The 9,825-nt window shown below is 39.4% G+C and overlaps 1 protein-coding gene across 3 annotated transcripts in view; it reads right to left on the minus strand.

Annotated features, from left to right (window-relative positions):
- Positions 1-6,848, minus strand: part of spock1 (SPARC (osteonectin), cwcv and kazal like domains proteoglycan 1) — a 106,790-nt gene extending 99,942 nt beyond the window's left edge. The window contains exons 1-2 of one of the 3 annotated variants that reach the window (XM_085133943.1): positions 6,698-6,848; positions 6,072-6,203 (exon numbers count right to left, since the gene is read on the minus strand). In XM_085133943.1, the coding sequence (XP_084990069.1) occupies positions 6,072-6,203 (132 nt within the window). In that variant the 5' untranslated portion in view covers positions 6,698-6,848. Of the gene's footprint in view, positions 1-6,071; positions 6,207-6,697 lie in introns of all 3 variants that reach the window. The other 2 variants (XM_085133933.1, XM_085133929.1) reach the window with 2 other exon arrangements.
- Between the last annotated feature and the right edge of the window lie 2,977 nt (positions 6,849-9,825).

Here is a 9,825-nt window from a genome sequence, read left to right on the forward strand (position 1 = left end):
GCATTCTGCTAATAAGCCATAAGGTCTTGCAAGTCACCCATCAGCAGAAGATGTCATATGAGTAAACTAAGCAGCTGCTGAGTTTTTGCTGCAGAATGCCTTATCTTTTCCAGTTCTTTCGACAGTCTCTCGTTCTGCCATCTGCGGATCTCTAAGCTCATGCACTGATGTTTCATTTCAGATCAACTAAACTCATGCTCACAATATAAAAAGGCTCTTCAGCTGTAATGCTTAGAGTACATTTATTTCAATACAAACTAACCAATAACCAATAAAATCCACCTGTGATAGACTGTCTTAATCCAGAATAGCAGAACTGACCCAAACCAGCCAGCCCAACAATGTACACACTGTTTGTTGATAGCTTTCAATATTCTATAAAATTTGACTATAAAAGGATCTTTTCAGTTGCATTGTATATCTCCAATTGCACTATTTTATGAAATGTTATAAATAGATTATCCTACATTATTACCTCTATTCCCTGCAGAGGGCATCTAAGATTGTGGTCAACAAGGTGAACGCTGCTGTAATTAGCCAAATGATTTAGAAAAAAAATGAAGGACCATAATTATCTGCTAAAAAATGTGTCTATTGACAACACTTGAGATAAGCGTCTGAGGAGAGATCGAGTGGATGAATATGTGCCACCAGTGTGATGGAAGTGTGAATATTGGTGCCTCCGCTCCAGGAAATCAGCGGGGTTGCTCTTTGATGCTCTGTGGCATCATCTCTGTCACTAGGTTTGGATTGGTTAGTAAGGTTTGCAGTTTTCGCTGCTACTAATTCTACCACTGCTCCAGCTGGACCTCTCATATTCACTTTTGTCCTGACCAGAATACTTTGATGTAGCCAACAACAGAAGGCAGCTGCAGGCTTACAACAAAGTTGACCCTGTCTGAAACAGAAACACAGTTGAACCCTGTGCTGCATACAAATGTGTGTATATTCTCTGCAGCTATAGTTTATTTGCATAAGAGCTTATGAAAATTAAAATGGTGATTGCAACCTCAGGACAACTCAAAAAGGCTACTGTTGGCATAAACAACAACAACAACAACAACGACAACAAGTCATTTGGCAAAAGTGCAACAAAGGAGGTTTAGCAAATTTAAGGATTAATAAACAATTTAATTGGTCGAGAACATTTAGGTATCCTCTAGCAAGCTGAACCACATCTTCAACAAATTAAAGCAATTTTTCACAAGACAGCTAATCACAATATTGTGAGTATTTGAACTAGCTCTGGCAGCAAGTCTTTCTACAGACTTCCTTCTGAACATTGCATGCCATTTATTCCACAAACATTTTCTGTTGTCTGCATAAACAGCATAAATTAACGTTTGCATCATGAATGCAACTAAGGAACAAAGACACTGGAGCTACTATTGATTGAGAAAAATGCTATTAAAATGTCAAACTGTGCTGGTAAGAAACACAATTATTTTTCTACCGCATGTCATTTGACAAAAGAAGGACTAGATTAATCTGCAGCACACTTATCTCCCTACACGTTAGACCTCAGTTATTAGTAATGTGACTAAGCAATTGAATAAATCAAATCCCGTGTTCCTTATTTTTTCAAGATAAGCCACCTGGACATTGACTATTTAACTATTGCACCAGCTCTGCCAAGAAATGGACACTCATGCATTATGCAGAAGGAGCAAGTGGCTCATCAACAGGGATGCAGAGTGAAACATGGCAGGCAGAGGAGAACAGAAGAGAGGAGGAGTCGTGGGTAAGGCCAGGGGAAGAGAAAGGGGGAGATAGGAAGGGCTATGGTTGAGGAAGCACAGGGTCATTCGCTGCTCTGCAGACAGAGGGAGAAAATGACAGAAATGGAGAAGCTTGGAAGAAAAATGTTGACTTCATCACTCAATAAGAATTGATGAAAGAGCAAAGAACTGATAGAGAGACTGACGTACTGCTATAAAAAGAAATTGTTCACAAGATTAATAAGTGGTGATAAAATTAAATTGGAAAATATAAGGATCGGGATAATTTATAGCTGATACTCATTGTTAAACACTAAACTTTTTCCAGCAAGGCTATTAAACCTTGAGATATATTTTCAGAGTGCAGCTAATACATCTGTTAGCTGATATCAGCCTATTAGAGATATATTGGTATTGGCAGCTATGCTGTCTGGTAGAGATGTTTTACAGAACTCAGAAAAAGGTGCTTGGGTTAAATTATAAACGGTGTCACCATCACCATCGTCATAGTTTTCCCTGCAGAGCGACTCCAATACTGTCATTAATGACTGCAGCAAATGTACCAGAATGTATGTCAGACAAACAAGTAGAAGAATATTGGTCGTTATAGCAATATATTTTCAGTATGAGCATCAACTCCCCCAAATCCAGTACTGTTGGGTTCTACTGTTCACAATAAAGTAATTATTCTTTCTATACTTCGCTTACCATCTGCTTTCACTGCGATATGATAATTTTCCAAGTGTCATCCTGTAGAGAATAATCATCTTTGTTTTTAATAATTGTGTTTTTCAATAATGTCAAATATTTGTTATTTTACTCACTACAAGGACAGGCAGTTTTTTTTTCATGTTACAATCTGCACATTATCTTCCTTCCACACTATATCAGCTCTGAGGAATGTCAGATGATTAAGACAGTGCTAGATCATCAGCTTAACATTCAACATGTTTTTGACATACTGTGTCCACCCCACCCCAAATTAAAAAAATCATGAGGGGAAAATGGAGAGACCATGGATTCATGGTTGGGAAGAAGAGGAGGGAAAAAGTGAACTGGAATCATGTCAATCTGTGTTTTAATTACCTGGGTTGTAAACATGATTCATAGCAACAGTCACACTGTGGGATTGCAGTGCTATGGCTGGGGTCCCTTTTCTTACTAAAGACTTAAATAAAATAATTACATACATGACACATAGTTTAATTTAAGACTATCATTTAAGACTGATGATTATGCCAAACATTTTTTCACAGTTTTAAGTCTCCTTAGATCACTTGATTGTTGTCTAGAACCAAGTAGTTATGGTAAAATTAATCACAATCACAATTACTCTGATGAAACTAAGATTGTGCAACGTGATTACTCATTGATTTGGGAAAATGTAAATTTTTCAAACTTTAAAAAAATGTCTTTGAATTGATTCAACAAGATGCTGGAAGCATTCATCGAAGATTCTGGTCCATATTGACTTTCTGGCTTTACACAGTTGCTGCAGATTTGTCAGATGTCCACCCATGATGTGAATCTCCCACTCCACCATATCCCAAAGTTCTAGTGACTGTCGGGGCCATTTTGGGTAAAGTTTGAGATGATTTGAGCTTAGAACACCTGGTATTCCCAGGCAGTCTCTCATTCAAGCACTAACTAGGACTGACCCTATTAAACTTCCGAGATCAGATGAGATCAGGCATGCTCCAGGTGGTACGGCCGTAAGAATTGCAGCCTGGGTTTCCAGTTCTTAGCTGACTGCTGCTGTAGCTCAGTAATGCTACAGACTACTCTGCATAGTCTTCTGCTTATGCCTTGGTTGTAATGAGTGGTTATTTGAGTTACTCTCGCCTTCCCATGAGCCTAAAAGCATCTGGCCATGCTCGTCTGGCCGCTAACATCAACAAGGCATTTTTGCTCAGAGAACTACCTCTCAGTCAATATTTTCTCTTTTTTGGACCTTTCTCTGTGAACCTTAAGAATGTTTGCATGGGAAAATCCCAGCAGATTAGCAGTTTTTGAAATACTCAGACCAACCCATCTGGCTTCAACAACCATGTCACATTCAAAGCTACTTAAATCACGTTTCTTCCCCATTTTGATGCTTGGTTTGAGCTTCAAAAAGTTATCTTAACAATGCTTACATCCCTAAATGAACCGAGTTGCTGCCATATGATTGGGTGATTAGATATTTGAAATATTAGCTAAACACGTCTAATAAAGTGGCTGGTAACAGTATAAAATAACTAGAAAAATGAAAGCTAGATAGAACATTTGAGCCTGACTGGGAACGTTATGCTGTAAAGGAGCTGTAAAAGCCACTGCTGTAAAAAGAGGGATGTGCTCATTTATAACACAAGACAAAACTAGAGCATCATAGCAAAATGGATTGTGGCACAATGTCATTTTATCTATGTTATTTTGTTTTCATAGTTGCTAGGACCTATTGAAGTTCAAACATATAGCTGAAAATAAAATCGGATTTATTGCCCAACCCTAGTACTGTCCCTGAAGATCACAATTTCCGCAGTCATCAAATTTAGACAGTTGTTTTATAGTTTGAAACTGATTCATACAGAACAGTCTTCTACTGTCTGTGATATTAAAGAGTTTGGTGCCAGACACAGGAGGAGAGAAATCACTAGGAATAAATTGTGACGGAAAGAAGACACAGTTGGACAAATCGCAACCAGCAGGTTTCCCAACATGATAGGTGTGACAGTACACTCACACACAGGGACACAAAGACACATGTAAACACTATAGCAGCTCCCTCATTTGGTTAGTAGCACTGCTTGAAATATTAAACGTACAGTAAATGCCGCAGCCTTTCCCCCTATATATATTTGCTCCTCATTTCCCCTCCTTTTCCTCCTTCTCGTCTCCTGTCCTCAGCTCTCCACTGAAAGTTTCCTGTTAATGACTTTCATTTGCACAGGAGACCAGAGAGTGTAATAAAGTGGACACACACACACACACCTTGCAGGTAGTAGAGCTCAAACTGAATGTATACTGCAATGACTACCTCTCACATCACGGTAACAGTACTATGTGGGGCAGGCCAGCTTTAATAAGGCCAAAGTTACCCCTCTGTCTGCTGAAATCTCTGGGGATTGCAGAAAAGCGCATCATGATGTTAAGAGTATGGCAACACTGCTGTTACTATTGGTCTGGTGATGTGTGTTAGTTCACATGAGGCCAAACCTAAAACATTGGTGGAAAAGTTTGCATCTCAAAATACTTAAAGAAGAGCACAGGCTTTTCCTGATTATTTGAAGAACACGTGTCATGCATCAAGACGTCTGGGTATTCAGATTTATTCTCACTTAAATTATTAAAGATTGCTTGAGAGGTATCTTAACCCATTTAGGGCTCCCCCAGCAGACAGCTGTGTTACACACATAGAGATGGAGGCCAAGCATTTTCCAATAATAGGATGCTTTAGAACTGTTTGATCATGCAGAGTTGATAGAAGATCAAGACAGAGTCCCAATACAGTAGGAAGACGGCAGGTTATAGTTAAGGTGCATTGGATACACTTTAATATCTGTTTTAGCAGATTTAAAGCTGGTAAATTCATGCTGTCAGAAAACACTGCAAACATTTACTGTATTTCCAGGTCTGTGTTGAAGATGTGATTCGAACCAAAGACTGCACATTTTTATGGCTTTGTCTTCCATGAAATGAGAATACTATCCAGGATTTTCACCTTACCCTTCAGGAAACATGCCCCTTTGGTTCACCGTTTATGTGCACAGCTTAAGAACACACATACCCCTGCATATAATAGCTGCTACATAAAGTTTGCATTAAACATTAATATTGTTTTAGGGTAAACAGAAAAGGCTTATGGATAAAAATAAATAAATAAATAAACATTAACTGCAAAGGTATTCTGTATGTTAAAATCACATAGCACACGCCCATGTCTTCTGATCCCAATGGAAACTGAGATTAATTATTGTTAATGAAAGCCCTATATAACAGAATGACACCCTATGACTTTGTGACAGCATTACCAGAAGAAGAAAAAAGGCAGTTCAGTAGCAATATCGTTCAATCAATCAAAGCAAAAGCTGGCAAGAATTCTTCCCCATCATGTACAGAAGTGCAATGTCTGTCGATAAATCTGATTGGCTTTCAGCCGGGGTTTGAACCTGCTGAGTTTCTACAAGGTGGATTATGCCTGCTGGCAAGTGCTCAAGTACTCACAGGGTGTATCAAGGGTGCAGTGTGCTCTCTCTCTCTCTCACACACACACACAAATCCAAACAGATAAACACAAACACATGAAAAGATTCGCATTGAAGCTAATTAAAACGCCGCTTTTGGCTAGATGTCGTGTTTCTCAGAGCAACTCACATCTCTGAATCTGTTCCAGGATCTGTCCTTATACTGAGCCACGGTTCCCAGCCATTTCTCATTATTGTTAGCGGAGACCACCGTTTCTCTGCTCAGCAAGAGAGCCACGACAGGTAGCAGAAAGAAGAACATCTTCTGAAAGGAAACACAGAAGAGAGAGAGGAGGGAAGGGGGTAAGAAAAGAGTGAGAAAACACATGGGGAGCGGAGGATGCTGCAAAGTGTAGATGAAGTGAGATGGAGCACTTTAGAGAACACACAACTCTCACGCTGTGACGCATCGTGGGTCAGAATGTCACAATGAAGCAACAAACGGACCCCCACTGAAAGACTGCACGGGGTGCAGAGTGATCATTTCATCAAACTGCTGAGGCTCCATCTAATCGGATTATAAACACTGGAGAGTTGTTACCGCGGCAGATGGGGCACAGTGTAACATTAGCTCGCGAGCTTCCCATCCGCTAATTAAAAAAACAGAAAAGAAAAAAAAAGCAATTATCGGCGTCAACACAATTGCTGCCCCCACGGACCTTTGTCTTGGCTTTCAGCTGCTTTCTCCCAATATCACTTCAAATTTAGATTTCTTTTCAAATTCACACCAGCGACGCGACGCAGTGAACTGCCCACCTGGAATAGTTCGTTGGTGTCCACTTCTGATTCCCGGGGTAAAATAAGTCCACAGCCCCGGGCACACTCCGGTAGAACCCGACTGCTTGTGGGATTGACGGCAAAAGCGAGCAGCGAGGACTAGAGGACCGGGCGCTTTCTCCTCCTCCTCTGTCAGGAGACACCGCCTCCTCTCTCTCTCTCTCTCTCTCTCCCACTAACCGTGTCATTGATTTTCATCAGGGGATTTTTTTTCTGTGTTCACAGTAGAGCGCAGGCAGGATTTGGGGGGCACGTTAAAGCGCTGTTTGGGTATACATTACAAACAATTTCTTGTCAGTCGCGCGCATTTGTTGTGGAATTCGAACTCGTGTCCCCGTAGTTAATACAATTAAATTACATAAGCCACAACTGAGCAGTGCTATGTGCGTCTGAGCGTTCAACGGCTTCCTATGGAGGATGCGCACAGACGGACAGAGGCAGGGCCCTCTTTTTAAATGAAAGTACACTTCATAAATAGGGCGCATAACCAGGGCTTTATTTTCGCGGGTATGTGACAGTGTATCTGTAAATTATTAATCGACTACTCTGTTGTGCCTGTCTTTGTAGGCCTCTGGTGTCTGTGTGAATGTGTTTGGTTCAGTGAAAAGTTACTGTCGGGTTCTGTACCTATGCTGATGTGAGTAACAGAAATACTCTCCTCTCTGTGTGTTCTGTTCTGGCGCAGATAAAACCAATGAAAGGTTTAGAACATATCTTTTATCTCCGCAGATTCGCGTACACTTGCTGATGCTGCAGTCGTTTTCACGAAATAGGCTGCCACGAGGATTAATAAGGTTGTCAAGCAGTAGTCAGGAAAGAAACTTTTCCTTTATTTTGCAGTTCTTTCTCGAAGCGCATTGCTACCGTCTGTTTGGGTTTAGGTGTTTCAGGTGCTTTTTTTTCCAAAGCTAATAAAGTCGGAGATTCCTGTATTTCACTTAGGGGAGACCGGGGATAGTTGTAACGTGGGTCAGTTGTAACACTTCCAATTTCTCCAATCAGGGCTAAGTTTCAAATGATGTGACTCATCCTGTGCATGCCCAATTCAGTTCTGCTATCACATGTGAAAAATCAGCACATTTTGTCAAACACAGACAATTTAACACGAAAAAAAGTAATTTGTATGCCAAAAAGTAAGTTTTTCTACTTTATTTCAATTTCTAATAGCATTATCTGCTTTGCAGTTAAACTCATCAAACTTAAATTATGTTATTTGTATGTCTATGGGGATATATTCTGTGTAGGTCTTTAGTGCTAATGTTTTAGCTGTTGGCTGCAATGTTAGCTAGTTCATGGCTTTAGGACTCTGGGTCAGTTGTAACAGCAACAGTCTGGGTCAGTTGTAACAGCAATAGTCTGGGTCAGTTGTAACAATAATGCAGATGTTACAACTTACCACACTATTACTTTAACTTATATTAAACAAGTTGGGGCAACGACATCAGCAGAGAGAGGTTCACTGGTCGCTTTTGTATATGCGGTTAATGCCATTGGCAACACAATTCCTCCACTGTTTGTGTTCCCACACATACATTATGCAGACCACTGTGTCAGAGATGGACCAGTAGGAAGTATTGGTAGTGGAAATAAATCAGGATGGGTGCAAGAAACAGATTTCCTCCTCTATCTGAAGCACTTTGCAAACCACACCAAGGTAAGCCATGATAAAAAGTAATGGAATTGCGATGCTGGTGGACAACTACATTTTTTCAGCTTTATTGTTATGTTTAAAATTGGTGCAAGCGTTGTAGGTTATAATGCCCACTGAGCCAATGAGGCCAAACTCAAGGAAGACCAACCAAAATTAATGAAATATTCAGTTGCAGAAAATTCCATAATTTGTCTTTTTTGGGGGGTTGGCATATGTTCAAAAGCTAGATTTCTGCATTCTGCCACACACACACATAGCTACATAAATGGCTCTAAGTGCATTCATGTGTTGAATAAACAAAGATTACATGTTAATGTTTTGTTAGTACCCTTATTTCATTGTGTTACATTTCACCCCAGGATATGTTACAACTAACCCAGACTATGGGGTTAATTGTAACATTTCACTCTTTGTGTTTGCGACCATGCAATGGGTAATTGTACTGCAGAGAAAATAGCCGCACTATTTAATAGCCGAGACATGTAAATACTTTGCATTACATTTTGAATCCGCTACCTTAAAAGAGCTCCAATTTACAGACAGAAATGTCAAAAATGTTACAACAACCCCCGGTCTCCCCTACTAGTGTTAAAAATGTGGAATTTAGAAGAAATGTTATATGATTACATACTGTATTTTACATATGCTATATTTTTAAAGGCAGTTATCCAGTAGCAATGTGCCATACTGTACATTTTGTTACGATCTGTTACCAAGTAAATACAGAGACAGGATTGACGATACCAATACCGATACTTTTAACTAATAAAGGCAGCTTATATAGGGGAGATATCATTGGTTTACTATAGCACACCCCACCCCAAAATTAGTTCACCATCTTAGTGGTGTTTAATATTGTAAATATCGGTATTAATCTGATAAGTAAAGCAAATACAGAACCAGTAGTTCTGATACCAATACCAACACTGAAACTTTTAAGCTCTAAATCAGAATCAGAATCGTGTTTATCAGCCAAGTATATGTGCAGACACATACAAGGAATTTGGTTCTGGTAGATGGTGGCTCTCAAGCACAGCAATGTAAATCACACACACACGTGTCTATATATACATTACACATAAAGGCAGATCGTGTAGGGAAGAATCATATTCTGTGTCACATTCTGAATTCATTTTCAGGACCATTTAATAACTGTGATTTATACTTTTCACAGTACAATAATTAAGTAACACAGAAAAAACATCTCTCAGCTTTTCATGTATTTTGAAAACTTTTTTTTTAGACCTGGAATGTAAATGTGCCCGTCTTTAAAGCACTTTGGGGCAAGCTCTGTTGTTTAAGTGTGATACGTGAATAAAACAGACTCGATAAAAACACATGTTTATTAGATTCAGGCATTTTTCACATTTGTGTTAATTAATAAAATATGAATAAAATAATTAATTTCACACAGTTTCATAGACTGAATATTTTATTTGAATACCTGAATATAGTC

The sequence above is a fragment of the Neolamprologus multifasciatus genome, chromosome 2, assembly GCF_963576455.1.
Source record: "Neolamprologus multifasciatus chromosome 2, fNeoMul1.2, whole genome shotgun sequence".
In the NCBI taxonomy this organism is placed as follows: Eukaryota; Metazoa; Chordata; class Actinopteri; order Cichliformes; family Cichlidae; genus Neolamprologus; species Neolamprologus multifasciatus.